This window comes from Brachionichthys hirsutus, chromosome 1 (assembly GCF_040956055.1).
Source record: "Brachionichthys hirsutus isolate HB-005 chromosome 1, CSIRO-AGI_Bhir_v1, whole genome shotgun sequence".
Taxonomy (NCBI): domain Eukaryota; kingdom Metazoa; phylum Chordata; class Actinopteri; order Lophiiformes; family Brachionichthyidae; genus Brachionichthys; species Brachionichthys hirsutus.
This window is the reverse complement of record NC_090897.1, coordinates 9,446,733-9,467,189: the sequence shown is the minus strand read 5'-3', so window position 1 is coordinate 9,467,189 and position 20,457 is coordinate 9,446,733. Positions and strand designations below refer to the sequence as shown.

Below are 20,457 nucleotides of genomic sequence, written 5' to 3'. Positions count from 1 at the left end.
TTATAATATGTTGTACGTTTAATTATTATTATTTTATTTTTTTTGTCAAACGGTCCAATTCAAATCCAATGCAGATTTTTATCAAAAGCGTGCACTCAGGTCGCCTAAGCGGACATCAAAGCATTTATCTCTAAATGGAAATTACTTTTATTCCGTATTTCGGCTGTGCTCGCGCGCGCGCTACCCTTCGCCTGGGCTCGTGCCCGAATCTATGACACCTGTTGTCTCGCGCGCCTTGACACGCTGAAGTCAATAAATCACCAGCAGTCCGACTGCTTCTTACCATGCGCACACGCACACACACACACAGTGAACAAAGATACACACACCTCGTCCAACATTAGTTCATATGTTATTTTTTTATTGTGTCAGCTTGAAACCAAACAACCAAAGTCAAACAAGAATGTCCATGGCGAGTCAAATCCAAACAATCCATGAATCAACTAGAAAACGACAATCAGAGATTGCAGACCCTCGCCTCCAAAAGACTATTCGATCTTGTGAGACAGTAAACAGGGCTTCCGGATCAGAGGGGCCAAACCTGCTCTAGCTTGCTGCTCCGGAACGTACTACACGACCCCTTCTGGACTCTTTTTCCCATCATGCCATTTGTGTCCCTCCCTCTTTTTCCCATCATGCCATTCGTATCCCTCCCTCTTAAAGTGACACTTTACAGCACAGGCATAATTCCAGATGTAAAAATAATTCTAGAATCTGGATCCAGATCCGGATCAACGCCATTCTCGGGGAGGACCGAGCCACGGACAGAACCTTGCTTGTGTAAAAATTTCAAGTCGATTGGGTTACTAGTTTTTGAGTTATGCGCTCGGACAGACAAACATACAAACAAACAAACAAACAGACAGACAGACAGACAAACAAACAAACGGACCCAATTGCAATACCCTCGCCTCCTCTTCGGCGAGGGTAATAAATTACAAGTCTCGATTGCACCTTATTTTATTGACCACTAGATGTCCTGCTCGAGCGCTGTGATTTTTGTGTGAAACTTGCTAATATTACCAGCATTAACATCCTTTTCCTTTTGTTTCAGAAAGCTACACAAACATACACTGTATTGTCATCTCCTATAGATCCGGATTATGATCAGAATCTGGATCTAATTGCACATCGGTGTGGAACATCATAAATTGTCCATACATAGGTCGGTGTGTTTATTAAGATTGGAAATATTATTATTTTGCGATAAGAACTGTATTTCACAATATTGAAGGAGGGAAAGCCTTTATAGCCTTCTCCAGTTGTAACTGGCTGAGCCATAGTTAAGATCATGTGGCGCTACCAGCAGCAACTAATGTCATCAACATCTTTCATATTGCTCTGATGTGGTGTCTTTCAGAATCCACCTTCAGTGCCATACAGAGGCCTTCCTCTGAGTCTTTCCCTGAGTGGATCTTTTTTATATGCGTCACATCAAAGTGAGCCCCAAACAGACCCAAACAGACTCAGAATCAACACGATGACATCTGACAGAGACTCAGTTCACCCTGACGTGAGAGATCCACCAGCTATCGCATACTCTGAGCTGACACCAGTGGCAAGCAGGAGCAAATCTCTACCTGGGTTGAACAACATGAAAGAGGGGGAAGAGAAGGAGTCATCCAACAAGATAAGCCTTCCACATCTCATTCAGAGCATCCCCTGTCACTCCTACTCCCTTCATGATCCCAGGCACAGGTTTGAGCAGCTCCAGGTCAGGACAGCAGTCTGAAAATGTGATGTGTCCAACCCATTGTACAAGAACTCTGAGAGGATCTCAGCATCACAGGGACGCTATGACCATGTTCACCAGAAGTCAATACTGTCAGAGCTGGCAGATGACCCCTACAGGCAGAACCCTTGGGGAGGGAGAAGACATAAAGACCAAGAAGTCCAAATCCATGCACCTGGTGGAAAAATGTAAGTCAGACACAATGATTACAATGGTTTCCACTGGTGATAGAATTTAACAACTTATAACACCTTTTAACACCTTTTCTTTTCTGTTTTGCAGTCACCTGTAAATCTTGATACTATTTCATTGTACAGTTACATACTACATCATAATGTAGAATGAATTACTGTACTGACGTAGCAATACAACATACTACACAGTAATGCAAAACTTAATATCTATGACTTGTTTTTTACAAAAGTAAACCTTATCTTGCACTGTTCAAAAAGGTGGGGAAAAGTCCTTCATTAGCATCCACGCCAACATTTCTTGAGTTCTTACCACATGCCTAACCCTCATTTTTAATTAGCATACTTCAGACAGTTTTTTGTGCAATCATGCTAAAACAAATAATCAAACTGATAAGCTTGGCTTTTGTTAATTCATGTGCATCAGTAACTATTCTTGGTGCACTTGACAGCCTTAGATTAAAAAACATATCTGAAATTCTCAATTGTTTTGTTCTTTTCTTATTGTATTTCATTTTCCATTTATTGTGAATATATATATATATATATTTTTGATTTGATTCATTACTAATAATTTAATAATTTTGATACAAGCTTTATTTCATGCACTCCTAACATTTTGATTGAGAGAAATAAATTCTGTAAAAAAAAAGAATCTGTGTTGGAGCTTCCCTGGTATAAATATGTATTCACTCAAATAAAGCATTGGGAAATTAGAAGTAAGATTAGATATCAATATAAATTTACAAAACTATGAGAGTGTGGTATTCTATTACTACATGGATGAAACCTAAAGAAAGGAATCTTATAACTTCATCCGCAGTTGAGCCACTGACACAAACTAATTGTATTTTAATTGGTCTAGGGTCGGTTCAGTTATCTTTCTTATTTTTAGTCACTAGATGGCACACTTCTGTCGTCTTCTGTAAATTCTTGTTCCGTAGAAGAAGAACTCGCGGAAGTACGGCTTCCGAACAGATTCCCGTTGGAAGAGTAAAATACTTTAGCTTGCTTTCCTGTAATTAAGTCGCATTCAATCGTGGACTAAATATTTTTCAATTAGACGATGGGTACTAGAGATGACGAATACGATTATCTGTTCAAGGGTAAAAGAAACATTTTCTCGTTATTGTTAAAGCTAAGCTATTAACTGTCAGGATAAGCAGGCCAGCTGATTGTCAGGCTATGCTAATTTTAGCCACCTTTGTGTTCCGATTGCTGTTTACAGAGCTTTCTGACAAATGTCATCAACCCGTTATTTTTATGGTATACATCGGCTCTATTATCAGGCGTTGGGGGTTAAATCTGTGGATAATTCATCGCTTTACGTTATTTACCGGTACACAACACGGCGTATTGAATACAGGGCGACGTTAGCTTTTAGCTGATTTTAGCTTGTATCAGTGGGTGCGGACCAGCCTTACGCCGGAAACATCTCACATTTACCGTTATGGCATACTTTCCGAGGCTACGACGAAGCAAACTAATATCATAATTAACTTTTATGTATGAGCAGTAAAATAATGAATTCATAGTCAATTATTAGTTATCTAATATTTATTAACAGGAATAAAGCGGGGCTTAGCTAACAATAACAACCTCCCATAGTAAACAAGATGCTAGCTCTAACGTTTAATACAGTGTGGTTTAAAATATAGCTGTTTGGTAGCGGAGCGTTTTTAGGAACATATTACAACCATTAACGTTAGCAAAAAAAAAAAAGACAAATTAACTTCATTTCGCAAATTATCTGTTTGATGTTTCTTATTTCATGTTGCAAGTTTTCTTATTTTATTTTATATTGTGTGATCATCCTGGCTGTGGTTGTCTAGCAACACATTGTATTGCATATCGTTTATACTTGGGTGGTACAGAAAATCATGTACTTTTAGATTATAGATTTTTTTAAATACACAATTATATTGCTAAACACATTATAGTTAGATGAAATAGAGTAAAATGTTATGTGTAGACGGGAGCGTTAATGGCTTTATTGAATTTGATTATTAGTCACAAACATGTGCATTTCAGTTTTGATATAATGTTACATGTGTAGCTTAAAATGTACAGCAGACAAGCAGACACAGATGGATTGAAGTAGATAAATGAAATATTACTATGCTCAAAAATGTACAGGTTAGAAAGTCTAAATTTGTCATAATCATAGAGTAATGTTGATAATTTGGCTGCTATCTGTTGATGAGGACAGCAAAGGTGCCATTATGCTTTAAAATACTATAGTATATATTTTATGTAAAGTAACACTGTATGGCTGGATCAATAATGCAATTTTCACGCAGGAGTTGACAGTCATTTTATATTCTTATGTTTTGCATAATCGCATTCTCCATTTTGCTTTTCAGTGGTCCTTATTGGTGACTCAGGTGTTGGGAAGAGTAACCTGCTGTCCCGTTTTACCCGTAACGAGTTCAACCTGGAGAGCAAGAGCACCATTGGAGTTGAATTTGCCACACGTAGCATTCAAGTGGACGGCAAGACGGTGAAGGCCCAGATCTGGGATACAGCTGGCCAGGAGCGTTACCGTGCCATCACCTCAGCGTGAGTGTAGAGGAAGGAGTCGGCAGGAATGTGGAGCGTGACAAACACACATTATGAATTCTTACTCATCTTATACTGGGTGACCCCAGCAGGAGACCAGCAGGTCACATCTAGCCGAGAAATAACCTCTGAGTTCACAGAATTCTGATATATTGTAGAGTACATTTCGTGCCTGGCAGAGTGCATTTATCATTACTATCATTTTCTTGCCAGACACATTCTTGGTGTGGTTCTGTCTCTGCTTGTCACACAGTAGTAATGCAGGTTAGAGCTCTGACATAATCCTATTGAAGATGAAATTAATTTAATACAGTTTGGTACTGCTTTAGATAAGGAGGTGGAGGTAAATTATGCACCATTTGCAAAGATTGATTAAAATGTCATTACCCAAAGTTTTGAAGTAGGCTGCTAGACCTGTAATATTTCCTGTTTTTAAAGTCTGACAAACCCAACTAACCACCTGAAACCGTAGTGACCAGCCCATAAATCCAGCTGACCTCACACAGCTCGCTGACATGGAACTGTTAGAGGTCGCAATCAGATTGTCACTGCTTGAACCAAATCACTTGGAATGTCATTGTGATTTTCTTCTGTTGCTAACTGTGTGATGTCAACCAGTATTATTAAATGTGCACGTGGCTCTGCGGCAGGTACTACCGTGGGGCTGTGGGGGCGCTCCTGGTCTATGACATTGCCAAGCATCTAACTTACGAGAATGTTGAGCGCTGGCTGAAGGAGCTGAGAGACCACGCTGACAGCAACATCGTCATCATGCTGGTGGGCAACAAGAGCGACCTGCGCCACCTTCGGGCTGTCCCCACTGACGAGGCGCGGGCTTTCGCCGGTACGGTCTATTTTTATGCCCCTGACAAAGGGAGCAAAAAGAGTTTACATTCTGTATACATCTGTCTTTACACATACTATGGGGAACAGTTTGTTTTTTAAGGTGTTATGCACACAGAGCAACACGTGACAACAACAGGGAAGGCTGTAAACATAGTGTTTCTGATTTATCCTGTCAGAGGAGGTTATGAGGCGGGGATTGAATCGAATCATAGGTCAGGAGTATTGAAGAATAAAAAAATCATTAGTAATAATTTCTAATCTTCATAAATAAAAGACATGGCCTGAAGCAAAATTACACAACAAGTTATAAAAATCCTGAAAAGCCCATTATTCAACCTGAACTCTCCATTAATGTTCAGTTTAAGGATGAATACATCAATAAAATATTCTTTCATTTATTATGCAACACAGCTGAGACGTGCTTTAACTGTGCCTGGCACCAGTTTCTCTGCCACATATTTCAGTTTAGCGGCTCAAACTGCTCTGCTATCTGTGGAATGTTACATATTTTAAAGATGCTAACGTGCTGCTCAACTTTTCCCTGCAGAGAAGAATGGGTTATGTTTTCTGGAGACGTCGGCTCTCGACTCCACCAATGTCGAGACAGCCTTCCAGACCATTCTGACAGGTTCGTACTGTGTGTACCTTCAGCTTTGAGACGGCAGTTCCATTCTGACATTCATCCACTTTATAGAGCGAGAAATTAACTGGTTCTGTTTTAGTGGTGTAAAATCTATTGAGGAAATGGAACACAGTTCACTAGTTTGTCTTGTTACAGAGGTTTAATTATCAGTGCTTAGAGCTGCTCATTTTAAGAGGCGATTACTGCCCAGTCAGGTGGAGAGACTGTTACTGGGCAGAACCCCACAGCCTGACTGGGTTATAATTATGACATAATATTTGAATGCTTGTCTTTTGGGTGTGGCAGACCTTCTGTTATCATGAAATGGCTAAGATGATAGTGCTGTATTGTTATGCTGTCATTTCCTATGAACGTTATGGCGTGTTTTGTTCTGACTTTATTCCTATTGGAGTTGTGCGCCTCTAACAGAATGTTTGGTTCACATTTTAGGTTTTTAAGTGCTTTCTAGACTTAGTGACACCAAGTCCAGAATAACGTCCATGCACCTTCCATAAAAAGTCATCTGGATAATTATTTTGTAGTTATTATTTTATAGCATACATGTTATGTTTCTGGAAGCATCTCTTACCACCATTTAACCCTAGTGAAGCTTATATTTAGGCTTTCTTTCCCTTTGTGCAGTCCTGTACAGTGAACTTGTGTCCCTGAGAAACAGCTAGCACAAGGCTAACTCCAGGACAAAATAGTCCACGTCTGTGTTCTAGGGCAACTTTTGTTTTAGGCCCAGAAATAGATACATTAGAGTTGCAGTTAATCAGACTGATGCAAGATAGAGCTCATGTTCCAATGTTCTTGCTTGTTCATGTTACATTTGTCCGATACTTTTTCAAGGCTCGAGAAACCGTTAGATAAAAAGACATCAGAATATAAGGATGGCCACTCAGATTAGTGGCAGATGTATTAAGAAATCCTGATAGTGTCTTGATTGAATCACAGGCTAATATACTATTTATGCTTGGTATGACATCAAATGGAGAACGTAGTTCATTTCACCTGCAAACGTGTGCAAAAACAAATTCTGTATTTGTTAAAGATTAGCAAAACATTCTGTGTAATCTTATTGTAAATATATTAAGGTGCCCCAGAATGTCTTTTCAGGCTGTTGATTGAGATACCTGGGAGGCTGGTATCACCGTAGGTTGTTGAAAATAAAATAAAGAATCAAATTCCTGAGGCTGGGTCTTCACTGATTGAAGTTTGCAGCTGAAGGTCTGTGCTGTCGTCATTCCTCCTCTGTAGTTGTTTCATTTTGCTGCACTGCCTCCACTGGTTGACGTCAGCCCTCTGTCCAGGTTTTACTGTAAAACGAGTTCTGATCCTAACCCACTCACTCATGTTACATGGCCACAAACCTGATAATTATATGTTCAAGGACTGCGTAGAAAAGTGAATCAAATGTGATTTGGAAATGTATATTATTTTCTTTTCATTTAGCTTTGAAAAAAATGTGATGTGTTTCAGTACAGTAAGTTCAGTCTGGTTACATGATCAAAATAACAATGTTATGTCTCTCCCCCCCCCCCCACCCTTCTCCAATCAGAGATCTACCGCATTGTCTCCCAAAAGCAGATGTCAGAGCGTCAGGAGAGCGACATGTCCCCCAGCAACAATGTGGTCAACATCCAGGTGCAGCCCACTGAGAATAAGCCAAAGATGCAGTGCTGTCAGAACATCTAATCCAGCCACGGATCTGCTGCTATATCCCCCCCCCTTTCTCCCCATGTCCTCGCCTCCCTCTCTACCCATGTCACGTCCCATCAATCCTCAGAAAATGGACTGTCGTGGCGTACTGTGTGGTGAGGAAGGGGCGAATCACAGCAAGGTTGTGATCTCGACCCCTGCACCTATCTGTACCTGCCTCCCCCACCCAAACCCCTCCTCCCCCCCCCCCCCCCCGTCCCAGGTAAATACATCCCAGTATAAGAAGTCATGCTGCGGGGTGACCCCCTCCCCCTAAAGCAGAGCCCCTCTGTTGTTAGGCTACTGCAGGACAGCAGGCAGCAGGCTTTTCATATCACTTTCATTACTAGATGCGCTGACATGTCACAAAAATGTCTTAATATATGAATGTGATTTGTTTTCTTCATACTGTTGATTTCTACACATTTTTTATGATCTGTCTTGTCTTGTATCATATATCTACTCTTGGGTATATGTGAATTTAAAGCACATTGAATTTGCTCTGAAATGTATTTCTATAGATAAGCTAGGCCCTGTTGTTATAGCCCCCCCCCCACCCCTCCTCTTTAGTGCAATGTACTGTTTTGGAAGCCATGTGGATGTATGGAGCACAGGTGTACATGTGCGTGCTCCAGTAGTGTCATGCCAGTCAATCTGATTCCTGTGAATGTGACGCTAGTGAGATACATTTTCCGAAGCTTCAGTGGTGAGAAGGTCAGCCTTGTCGTCGCCATGGTTACAACAGGTGGCAGGTATGGACCAGCTTTGCATGTCTCTAAAAGACGGCGCTGCGCTGTGCTGCATGTGTTAACCTGGACTCGATGTGGAACACAACTACATTTCCTTATAGCCCCTCTGATTGGTCTGTCAGACTTTCCTGCTTCACCAGTAGAACAATGTGCATTCATTTGTGACCTATTTGACTATTCAGGCGTGGCTGATTTTTTTTTTCTTTGATTACTGTGATAGCAAATGAAGGAATTAAAAATATTACCTGACATTCTTAGGAAAAGTATAAACTTGATGTCTAGCTAATGCATGAATTCACATAACTTAAGACTCCCTGATATTCTGAAATGTTTTTCACCCACAATGAACTTCACTCAAAGTCTTGCACTGAACATTAATAGTTGATTTTTATAAACATGGTTTTATGTTGTTGTTTTTTTGCTGCACTTTGAGAATCTGGACCTCTTTTCTCAGAATACTTAGATGCTACTTTATCAAATATAACATTCAGCACTGCGGGACGTAGGCTGGGCTTCTGTCCTAAAATCCTCAGTGGTTCGACAGAGTAGTTCAAGGAATCGAGGGAAACCTGTCACCACTTTCTCACTAACTTCAGGCACTAGTGCCTCCACTGCTTGAACCTATCCGAGAGCTCCTCTTGTTCACCTAATAGCTCACCGCCATACACTCCTCTTCTGTGACCTTGCTTTGTCTGTCTCAGACTGATCATTATGCCATCCCATGCCGCATTAAGCCTATGTACACCAAGCTGCCTCTGACTTCAGCATAACGCATGGCTTTCTGTACGTCATGTCGCCTTACATAGCCAATGTTGTCATGAAATCTAAGTTTGGCCAGGATGACATGTTAATCAAGCCAATTGTCAAAACTGACAGAGGCCTCACTAGACCAGTGTGTGTGTGTGTGTGTGTGTGTGTGTGTGTGTGTGTGTGTGTGTGTGTTCTGTTGAACCTCCAGGTTATAGCCGTGTCAGTGTGTGATGGTGGCGAAGTGTGTAGAGGCAGAGGGTAGACTGGGAGCTCTGGACTGAGCTGGCTCAGCTGGGAGTGCCAATGGCGTTTTTGTCGGAACAGACGGCGCTGCCAGCTGGAGCCCCTCCAGACTCACTGGATCTGTCAGAGAAGTGATTCCTTTTTCTGAAAACATGATTTCTGATCCTGTTTAATGCACCTCTATTGTTCCTTTTTTTTATTATGTTTTTTTTTTTATTATTATTAAACTATATTGTGTCCTCCACCTGACTGTAATTACAATGTAAACGTGTAAAATTGAAATAATTTCATTGTCATTTCAATGAATTTTGAGACTTAAATGTGAGAGGGGGATCAAAATGAATGGTTTTATGTTTTGTACAGATTAATAAATTGTACAATTGTGTCTATCTTAAGTTATCAGTTCATCTTAATAAAGCGCGCCAGTCATAAACCTTTACATGAGCTTATCTTTCACTTCTGATATTATCCTTTGTACCTAATCGAGGAGGGGGAACAGGATTGAGACCCATCTGTCTTCATCTGACACATATTACCGGTAGTTACAGAGCAGAATTTCAAAATGTCTACACAAATATTCTTGTGAAGGTTGCTGAGTGCTTAAACAGTTATTCTATAGAGTGTAAAACAGATTGACTCTGGGTTATAGCTCTTAAATCTGTAGACTAAACCCAAACTACAAGGAAAATGGTTGTGTATTAAACTATTTTGATTAGCCTGGAAAGACTGAGTTGAAAATGTGCAGTAGGACCTTTCACAATACCAGAGCAGCCTGTTACTCAATGATAGACGAGAATGAGAACATCCCCTGTAGTCAGGATGACTGAGTCATATGACTATTGAGCACTGTATTCCTATGAGCCTTAACAGTAATGCCTTTTTGAGCTTCATTAATGATACACTTGTACTTATTAGAGAAAAACAGCCCTCAACTGATTTAAAAGTACACTCAGACACAGGAAACGTAGAAACAGCTGTAAGAAACGATACATAACTGGACCGGTTCTGTCCCATTGACCTTCAGTAACTAATTTCCACTATCAGTAACTGATTAGAAGAAAAAAATACTTCTGAAGTAAGAAATCTTCACTATGGCTGCTAAGTCAGAAGTCTTGGCATTAAAAGAAGGCACACAAGGTCATGCAAGGGTACATGCATTGCCAGACGACCTCAAAGGGAACCTGGGATTGCATACCTCAGTGTTTGCCTGCTTTGGGCTCTTGAAGCTTGGACAACATTGTGCAAGCTAGATAGAATGATTTTTACATTGTCCCCATCTGCAGTTGTTTAGCAGGTGTAATGCTGTTTTTGGATGGATCTGTATGATAGAGAAGAGGGCAATTGATCAATAAGTTGTCACAAGACTGATTTTTTTTCCTACTCTCTGCTTCCAGCTTTTCAAATGTGTGAATTTAATATTGGTCTCGCTAGAGTGAGTCGGCATTGTTGCACACTTTATGGCCCAACAGAGATAGCTCTAAGTAAACTTAGCAGCAGTCTAAATTACAGCTGCTGTTTACGTCCAGAAGACTTTTTTCCCCCCACCAATTCAAATTAATGAGTTGAGTAATGGCGACACCCTAGTAATTAAGACTCATCCTCAGTGGATCATAAATGTTTCTGCTAGATATTGTGGGACTCATCAGACGATTGTTACGTTTCAGATCGGGTGGACTGATCGGTAGAGTTATCTGCATGACAACATTCATATCAACACTCCCATCTGACTGCTGGGGGATTTCTCCTGAAGATTGTTTTATGGTTGTCAATGGCAACAGCATTAGCAATGGATGTGTGTTAATGCCATTTATGTTCTCACTTAAAAACAAGCATAAGTCTAGTTTATTTCCCAGAGTGGAGCTGGGCTTTTTCTAACTCAGGGAACTTATGTGACAGGTTGCAGAATATGTCAAACATCTATGCACATTTCCTTATTCATTAAGATCCATACACATTTCACTCCTTGTTTGTCATTGGCTCTCAAGCTTTGAGGACATAAAGTCAACTTGTCCCCTATTGCTGCTGTACAGACGACATGCCACCTGTGAAATAAAATTCAAACAAAAGTAATTAAAGCTGTTTCTCTGAATTAAAGGTGATATTTCTGATGTTTTGTTCATTGAACATCAGAAGCTGTGTAAGAAGACATGACGCCACTGCCCTGAGCTATGACGACTTTATTGATTTTGGGTCTTGAAACAATCAGATGAACAAGCAGCACTACACCATCATGACATAAACTATTACTTGGATCAGTGCTCAAGAAAAGACACACAAACGAGCTGGAGAAAACGGAGCAAAAATACGAAACAAAACATGGAAAAACAAAGCTGTTTCGATTGTCAACATGTCCTGCTATTGCTGTTTACCAGTGGATAATTAGAAAATTGTTCCAATTGCAATGTGATAAATACATGTTAAAATAAGATATAAGATACTATTACGGTTTGGGAACAGAAATGTACGAGGTAAAAGTGAATTTAAAAAAGGGTTCACAACATAAAAAATGAAAATATTGTCCATCTACTATGCCAATGGAAAGCTTTCCACTGGATTATCAGTCCACAAAATATTTGCTGCGTTTCACAGCAAAACATCGATAATCAATTAATTAAGTGACAGAACTGCCCGAAATGTGTGATATTTGCTGCTTTTTTTAGGTGCTTAAAGAGGAACTGTAGTACTGCATGAGGAAGTCTGGAGTGGCAGTTCAGGACATGTATGACAGCATGTATGACATTGTACGACAACAGTAAATTGTGCAGCAGGAGTGACAGGGGAGTTTAGTGTAGAGGTGGGAATGCACCAGGGATCAGCTCTGAGCCCCTTTTTGTTTGTCATGGTGATGGATAGACTAACGGATGAGGCGAGACACGAAGCCCGTTGGAATATGATGTTTGCAGATGACAGAAATGAGTCAATATGAGGGACAGTGAAGGTTAGACGTTTTGGAGATGAGGTCAGAGAGACCAGACTTTGATGGTTTGGACATGTCCAGAGGAGAGACAGGGACTATATCGGTAGAAGGATGCTGAGGATGGAGCTACCAGGGAACAGGACTAGAGGTCGACCCAGGAGAAGATACATGGACGTAGTGAGGGAGGACATGAGAGTGGCTGGTGTTGGGGAGGACGATGCAAAGGACAGGGTGAAGTGGAGAAAGGTGGTTTGCTGTGGCGATGATGCATACTCCTGAAAATAAAGTTATATTTTGGAGTTGTTCCCATGTTGAGAATGATTTCCATTAGAGGACACAGTCAGGGTATTCCTGGCTAATTAACTAATCTTTGGCATGCATGTGAAACAACAAAAGAAAATCACAATATAATCACTTGCGTACAGTAATTGTTGAGCATATAATACACCACTTTGTCTACAGTCATTACAAAAAGATAACTTTCCCGAGAGACAATTTGGATCCAAGGCAGGATCTTATGTAAATATGCAAACAGGGAATAAGAAACACTGTGCAAAAGCACCTGAACTGTACATGTTGTGAAATTCAGACTAGTTTGTGTGCATTTCTATCATATTTTTCTCAGTGCCCTTTTACAGAGTTAATTATGATTATGATTATTAGTTGTTAGTATCGAGCACCTTTTCTCCGGAGCGCCTTTAGTAGATCTGCTGAATTGGGGTGCCTTGTCTTTGACACTCACAGTTTGTTTTCAGCACAACTCCAGATGTAAGAAACAATCCCAGAGAAGCATTTTTTTGTTTTTTCCCTTTCATCCTTCACTGTCCATCTTCTGAACCGGGACATATTGAAAAAGACAGATCTGGTAAAAATGTATACTTGTGTATGTGTATATTCCCTTTATTAACATTTTTGTTTTTAATGAGTGGGAATTTACAATACAACACAAATGACTGGCACAAACATCTCATTGGATATAATACAGCGATAAATAACAAACAGCAGTCCAACTGTTGGAGTTAATAGTGGACAAGATTATGACCACCATCACACTGCCAAAAAAAAAAGTTCTGACACATATCCTTTGAATGTCTATCTGTGCCGCCGATTAAAAAAATCTTCAATGTTAGTTCTGGTTCTGGATGAACTGGGAGCATTGGTCCAGTCTGGACGCTGGGGGGGGGGGATCTAGAGCAGCGAGCCGGTGGGGCTGCCAGGCTGTGGGGGGCTGCGGCTCTGCAGGGTGAGGCTGTGGCTGTGGGACGGGCTGGGGCGTACAGGCAGCAGGTCGTAGTGGCTCGGGATGTGGCTGTTTCTGGGAAGGTCGTATGGGTCCTGGGGATAATTGGGAATCGCCATCCCACCAGATCCCTGGATGATACTGATGGTTGGTTCTGGAGATGGAGTAGAGGAATATAAATAGACAACAGACGTAATACACAACGGTGGGTAAATTATACTGCTATACTTCTACTACCCATGTCGTAGACATTCTTGGTGGGTGCAGCAGCGGGATTGGTCGTGGTGGTGGTGGTGGTGATGATGCTGGGGGAGCAGCAGTGTGCTATATGTTCATGGTGAACCGGTGACTTCATCTCCACATAGCTGCTCTCTGTGTGCTTACACAAGCCAGGCGGGTCATTGATGGTGGCGTACGGGTTTTCACTGTTGAGGGAGCAGGTGCTGGACAGGGAGCCCTTCATGTAGTCTAGAAGAAAAAGGCCGCATTGTTCAGTGACCTGAATAATGCTCCCCGACTCGCGTAGGAGAATCAACATGCCTTCAAAGCTACAAGGCTGTATTTACATTTCATGAGGACAGGTTTTCAAGTACATTTCTTGGACAGTGTGAATGAAACAGGCTGCCTGTTAGTGACAGTATCAGCCAGCGACAATCAGTCAGTCAGATGTCTTGGAATAATTTACACTGTTATAACTGATGCAAGAATAAGGCTGGCATAATTCTAAATTGCTCACAGTAATTTTTTTTGAAACTGCAGGAAATCACTGACTATTTTTAGTGGCAGATTATCCTTGATTTGGTGCAATGGGATGGTGAAAGTTGGACTGAAGTTTTGTGAATATTGCCAGACTTATCCTTTATTGATTTCTTTTTAACAATTGCAAGGGTTATTTTACTAGGCCAACTTCAAAGGTTAAAAATCTGTCGCTGCAGCTGAAGCAAATATCAAGCAACAGGAGAACACAAAGCATTCAATTAATATGAGGGAGAGATTCCAAGGTTTGGGAGTGATGGAGGAGAAGGACCCCGTGGAGAGGGAAAACACAGAGGAGAGGAGTCGCCCTGCAGAGACACAAAATCACTGATTGGTAACAAATCAACAAGATCAGCAAACTCAAGTGGCCCTCGCCAGTAAACATGGACATGTGGTGTGGCTGGAAGAGAGCGACCGTCTCTTTACAGAAATAAGTTATGCTAATATCTAGAATTTATTTTAATAATGGCTAAATGTATTTCAAAAGAAATCTTAGTCCTTCATGAAGCGATATTTTCTTTTTCTTTTTTTTCTTCTTTTGAATATGCTTCTAATTTATTCTGAAATAATAATTTCAATCCTTTTTCAACTTCACAAAAACTTCAAGGCTATTTCTTTCTTTCTGATGTGGATCAGGTAACTCGGGCACATCATTATTATATGATTCTCTTTGGAAGAGTTTTCAGTGTCTTCTCTGATGCTACAAGAGAAAGAATTATCTCTCTGTTGTAGGATGTACAATCACTGTTCCACATACTCATGATAACCTGTACTAAGTGCTGTATTTTATATGCAGTACATTATTATTACTGTACTTTTTACTTCACTAAAAATATAACACAGTAGACAGAGCTCCTGCTGAAGGTTAAAGCAAAGGAAAGCCTGTCATTGGCCGAGGGGACCGTTCAAGCAAGAGGATTGATTGGCTGGGAGAAGTTGACGAGGTTACGCACTCCACCTCCTCTGTACCTCTGTAGTACGGCTCCACGTGGTAGCTGTACCGGCGGTCAATGCAGTAAAGACCTGGAGAGACGAAAGGTCACAGAGGTCAAACCAAAAGTAATGCCAGGACCATGAGGTACTACTGCAATGGGCTTAGCCTGAAGCCTGCTTTGACCAGGCTCGTTTTCCTTGTGTACGTTTCCATAGCAACCGAGCTTAAACTATGCTGAACTTGCTTCATGGAACTAAAATAAGTGAAGTAAGTTCCTATAACTTGCCTGACACATGATTACACAATAATATTATGTAATTAAATAGTTTTACAGATCTGACATTTCCAAGTGTCTGTAAGATGATTGTAAATAGCAGATCGTGATGCAATGCATCCGGTAAGAATAAACTTGGAGTCTGACAGGACGGAGAGAAACGGCGACTGACCCAGCTCACTGAGGTTACAGTAGGCCCCCCACTCTGGAGCACTGTTCCTGTGTCGCTTCTTTGTCTTCATCTGGAAAAAAACATCAAGAACTAAAAAATTAGAATATAAAAATTAAGAACATAATAAGTACTCCAGCAGCATGTTTGCCCCATCATAACCAAATAATAGGCAAATAACTGGTCCTATGCCTAAGAATCATTTGGGTGGCTGATATAACAGCAACCTGACTTCTGGTAATTTCTTGCTTTGATGCCGCCGGTGGCTCTGTGTGATCCCCCAACAGGCGTGCCAACATGGAGATTTATGCACGGTCATGTCCAGCCAGGTTTCTATAACTCTTTCCCAGAGTAAGTTTATCAGAATGCCTCCTGTATTTATTTTCCTGTATTTCTAACAATTCCTCTGCATGAATTATTTGAGAAAACATGATAGACACTTAACCTCACTTATAAGCCTCCTATAACACATTATTAAACACACACACACATACATACACACACGCACACACACACACACACACAAACACACACACACACGCCCACTTGGGTTTATTTGTTTTAATTTGTCAGTCTGCTAAATTTCATCCAAATCAATTCAGCCATATTTCACAATATCATGGCAAATGGAAAGTAATTCCTGGCTTTCCCTGATCAGCAATCAGAATATCAATATATCTAAATCAGCCAGATCATGCTATATTATGATCTGTTTTTTTTGGTCACTGTGGAGAGTCCTCCCACCCACCTTGGCAGCGCTCCTCTTGTCTGGTTTGGCATAGTGTGCGGCGTAGGTACAGGGGCCCATGGTCCGGTAGGTGGGGTTGGAGAAGCAGCCGCTGACAGAGCTGTTACTGGGAGAGGAGTCTGCAGAGGAGAGCAGGCCTGTGCACTGCAGCCCTGCTGTCACCACATCAGCACAGGGCCTAAAATCCTACCCTCTGTTGTCGCCATAATATACATGCACGTGCACAAACAGTGTACAACCTGCACAAGGTTTGTAAGAACAGGAAATGACACAGTTGTCCAAAGATGCAAAATAAAGTGAGTGAACTGGAACCAAGAGAATATTCATTCATTCATCTGTTGATTCGCTCAGAGAAACTGCACCAACTCATATTCTCACACATCTGATTTGATTAATCATCAATTATCAAGCAAACTGCCAAATAATTATTACAATTATTTAGCAATTCCCTTTCACACTATTAGATAATTTTTGCTTTAGAAATTCAAGTGTTTAATAAAAAAATAAAATAAAAAAGATCAGTTCCAATTGAGAAAGTACCTGGAACACAAAAGACAGAAAACACCAAGACCTGCGGACCTACCTGAGAGGGAGTAGTCGGTGGAGTTCATGTGCAGGGCGGGTGTGTAGGTGACGTTGGGCACGTGGTGGCCTTTCTCTCTCTGCCGATAGCGGAACCAGATCACCAGGCTGAGCATAGCCATGATGAGCAGCAGGAGGAAGATGATGCCCAGGATGGCGCCGGCTGATTGGCGCTCTGATGCCAGAGCCGGGCTGATCTTAGTGTAGGGGTTCAGCTCCTCCATCATGAGAGCGGCTGAGGAGCAGCAGCACACATTTCACAGTAAGCTTACTTTATTTCTTAGAGACTAATCTAATGATAGTGATGATAAAGATCCAATATAGTTCAGGATTTGATGTGTAAAACCAGATTTAAATGTTTTCCACAGGGGGTCGTTTATGGTAACCAATGGTTACAGGCTACGAGTTTCACTCTGGAGAAGACCTGATTGTATTAAAGATGCTTGCTGGACACTAGAGGAAGCTTTTGATCTACTGAGTGCTATGTTTGTTTGGGTTGTTTAGTTTGTTTCTTTGCAGATTTACCGGAGAGATTTCAGCAGACTTGGCAAAAGTTAAACTTTCTGTGACATTGCGCGTTAGGGTGTTTTCTGCTCTACGTCCAGAGACGGGAGTTCTCACCCTGGTCACAGCGGATGCCCTTGAAGCCAATGCTGCAGTAGCAGGTTCCCGTCACGTAGTCACAGGTGCCGTTGTTCATACAATCACACAGCTGCTGGCAGCCATATCCAAACATCCCTGCTGGACACTCTGGACAGGACAGCACAGGTTTAACGCACCGCTGAATCTCACAGGTAGATTCACTGACAGCTGAGCGTGTTAAAACATACTCACTGAGTTCACAGCTCTGCCCGATGAAGCCTGTCCTGCAAGAACACTGTCCGGAGATGTGGTCACAGTCGGCGCCGTTCTGACAGCGACACACCTCAGCACACTGAGAGCCATAGAAACCTGTAGGACAGCCTGAGGAGGGAAAACAACATGTTCTAGTTTTCAACATCGTCCGTTCTGCTCTTCAAACTCAGAGATGATCCACAAATCTGGAGATGCGACTAAAAGCACATTTCATAATCTGTTCTGTCACCGTGGAACCAACATGAGCGATTTCCGCAGATTGAACTAAACCCAGGTTGAATGTGTGGCAGATTTGAAGACATTCTTAATTTTTATTTTGTCTGTCTCCTGCTGATGGAGCAACAACACAAAAGCAGATATTGAAATATATAAATATATATATATATATATAAATAATAATAATAAAAAAAGACAGAACTTGTTGCAATCATTCATCAGATGCCAGGAACTTTTATATTTATATTTTACAATATGACAGTTGATCTTTACATACAATACCCCTAAATATTAAATCTAAGTATCTGTTGCACTGCAAATGCTGCATCTGCTTAATCTTCTCATATAGTGTTGCAAAGTAGGCTGGATGGAGAGTCATCTTCAGCTTCTTGAAACACAAAGAACGGGAATGATAATCAGGCAGCAGTGAGTTCATATTGTCTGGGAGTGGAAGGACTTGCTGTGCTTGTGAGATTTAAAATCACAAGGTGGGTACATCACAAATACTGCAAATAAGATTATGTGGCATTTTATTATTAGTATAAACATAAACAGCATGTTGGTGGTTGTTGGAAGATTGAAGATTATTATTGTTTATATTGAAGCTACTTTTGATGATGATGATAAAGAGGAGCTTCATCTAGTAATAAACAGCAATGAGGAGGTGCATAGAGGTTTCCTCTGGTTTATGGATAGTCAAATTGGGATGCATTCAACTCAAGACTTTCAAACATTTGTATTTAGTTTTTGCTGAGACGAGGATTTTTAGAAGGAAAGAGAAAAGCTAATTATTGCCAATCTCTAAGTCGAGGTAGGGAAAAAACGAAGGAAGAGCGGAAAGAGTTAAACAAATGAATGTCTTCAGGCATGTAGTTTTTCTAATCTGCCACCAGATGGAAGTGCAGTAATGAGATATGTTTCAAATTATTCAAAATAAGAAAAAAAGAAATTATTCAACCACCATTGTATTTAAATGTACTGCTAAAATGTGTTATTTATTGACTGTTTTCAATAAACAAAGCAATATAACACAAATGCAATTTTATATATTGCAGTTTCTAAATTACTCAGCTCTTAATAAAAATCATCTTGACTACTTTGCAGAGACTGTTTAGCTGTTATGACCTGCAGCAAGCGTGATGCACATTATTTTTTCTAAGGTATTAGCAAAAATAATAAATACATTTAAATATTTAATGGTTAAATACTTAAATTAATTTATAATGATTATTTTTGCATAATCTGAAGTTTTGCACCCCTAAAAGTTCATCTCGCACCCCCGGTTGGGAACCCCCGTTCTATATGCTGCAGGTTTCCAGTGTCTGAGGAAGCAAGGCAGCACCAGAGCGTCACTGAACCACCACCAAGCTTCACTGTGGGAAGAGGGTTCTTTTCAGTATCAGCTTCATTCTTCCTCCACCAGACACACCACTGACCTCAAAATGAACAGTTCCACTCCAGAACAGCATCTCAAAAACAGCTGTGTCTTATCTGGATGGTTTGGAGCTACTGAAGAAACCTTTTCCTGTGCTGATGATGAGCCAGCAGGTGTGAAGCTCTTGGAGTTCGCTCATGGAGACTTTATGTAAATGTAAGTCTTAACAGGAAAAACTTTGGGACATTCCTGCTAAAGTAAGTCTATGAAGATTCACTGCTTTAACTACATCTGATTCGTAAATGTGTCTTTTGTGAGGGATGATATTCAGGGGATTCAATTAAATATTTCAGCATCCAGTAAGGAGCATTTTGTGTTGTGTGTGGATAAACACTTTAATATCTGTTGAACTGAGCAATTTAAAATGTTCTTGTGACGTCTGGTTATTGCAAACCGCTGATAAATATACCTAATATGCAATTAGATTTGAATAATTTTGCTTCCAACTGTAATTAAAGCCTCGGTGACAGCAGAGACTTTATTACTCTCTCTTATTACTGCGTATGAGGCAGAGACGTACGCTGAGTACAGTAGAGTCCAGTCCATCCAGGGCTGCAGCTGCATTCTCCGTCTGTGGCGCTGCACTGGGCTCCGTTGTGACAGTTACATGTGTGGATGCAGTCTGGGCCCCATGAGCCCTGAGGACACGCTGGACCCATTAACACACAGACAGAGTTAGAGACATACACTCAAACACGCTGACGAGCATCACCAGCTCGAGGTTTGGACGGGATCTGAGGCTTCATTAATGATGGAGTCAGAGCGGTAGCTCTGTTCAATGTTAGAGAGACAATTAATGTCAAAGCCAGTGGAGTAACTGCCTTTACGTTTTGATTTCCCAGCTGTCCCTGACTGGTTCACAGACAGAGTTAGACAGAGTTAGCTGAAGCTCAGTGAGTGAATCACTAGCACAGAGGAAATTCATTTCAGTTCTTTCT

General features: G+C 40.9%; 2 protein-coding genes across 2 annotated transcripts in view; one reads left to right on the top strand and one right to left on the bottom strand.

Annotated features, from left to right (window-relative positions):
* Positions 1-2,989: 2,989 nt before the first annotated feature.
* rab11a (RAB11a, member RAS oncogene family) lies at positions 2,990-7,648 on the top strand. Its single transcript, XM_068738874.1, has 5 exons — positions 2,990-3,029; positions 4,287-4,482; positions 5,133-5,326; positions 5,876-5,956; positions 7,512-7,648. Exons 1-5 carry the CDS (start codon positions 2,990-2,992, stop codon positions 7,646-7,648), a joined length of 648 nt encoding a protein of 215 aa, XP_068594975.1.
* Positions 7,649-13,498: 5,850 nt separating this feature from the next.
* LOC137916021 (multiple epidermal growth factor-like domains protein 11) overlaps positions 13,499-20,457 on the bottom strand; it is a 62,425-nt gene continuing 55,466 nt past the window's right edge. Inside the window, exons 17-25 of the mRNA XM_068759432.1 lie at positions 20,040-20,168; positions 17,848-17,976; positions 17,635-17,763; positions 17,015-17,248; positions 16,432-16,583; positions 15,687-15,756; positions 15,276-15,329; positions 13,788-14,018; positions 13,499-13,704 (exon numbers count right to left, since the gene is read on the bottom strand). Of these exons, the coding sequence (XP_068615533.1) occupies positions 13,499-13,704; positions 13,788-14,018; positions 15,276-15,329; positions 15,687-15,756; positions 16,432-16,583; positions 17,015-17,248; positions 17,635-17,763; positions 17,848-17,976; positions 20,040-20,168 (1,334 nt within the window). The remainder of the gene's footprint in view (positions 13,705-13,787; positions 14,019-15,275; positions 15,330-15,686; positions 15,757-16,431; positions 16,584-17,014; positions 17,249-17,634; positions 17,764-17,847; positions 17,977-20,039; positions 20,169-20,457) is intronic.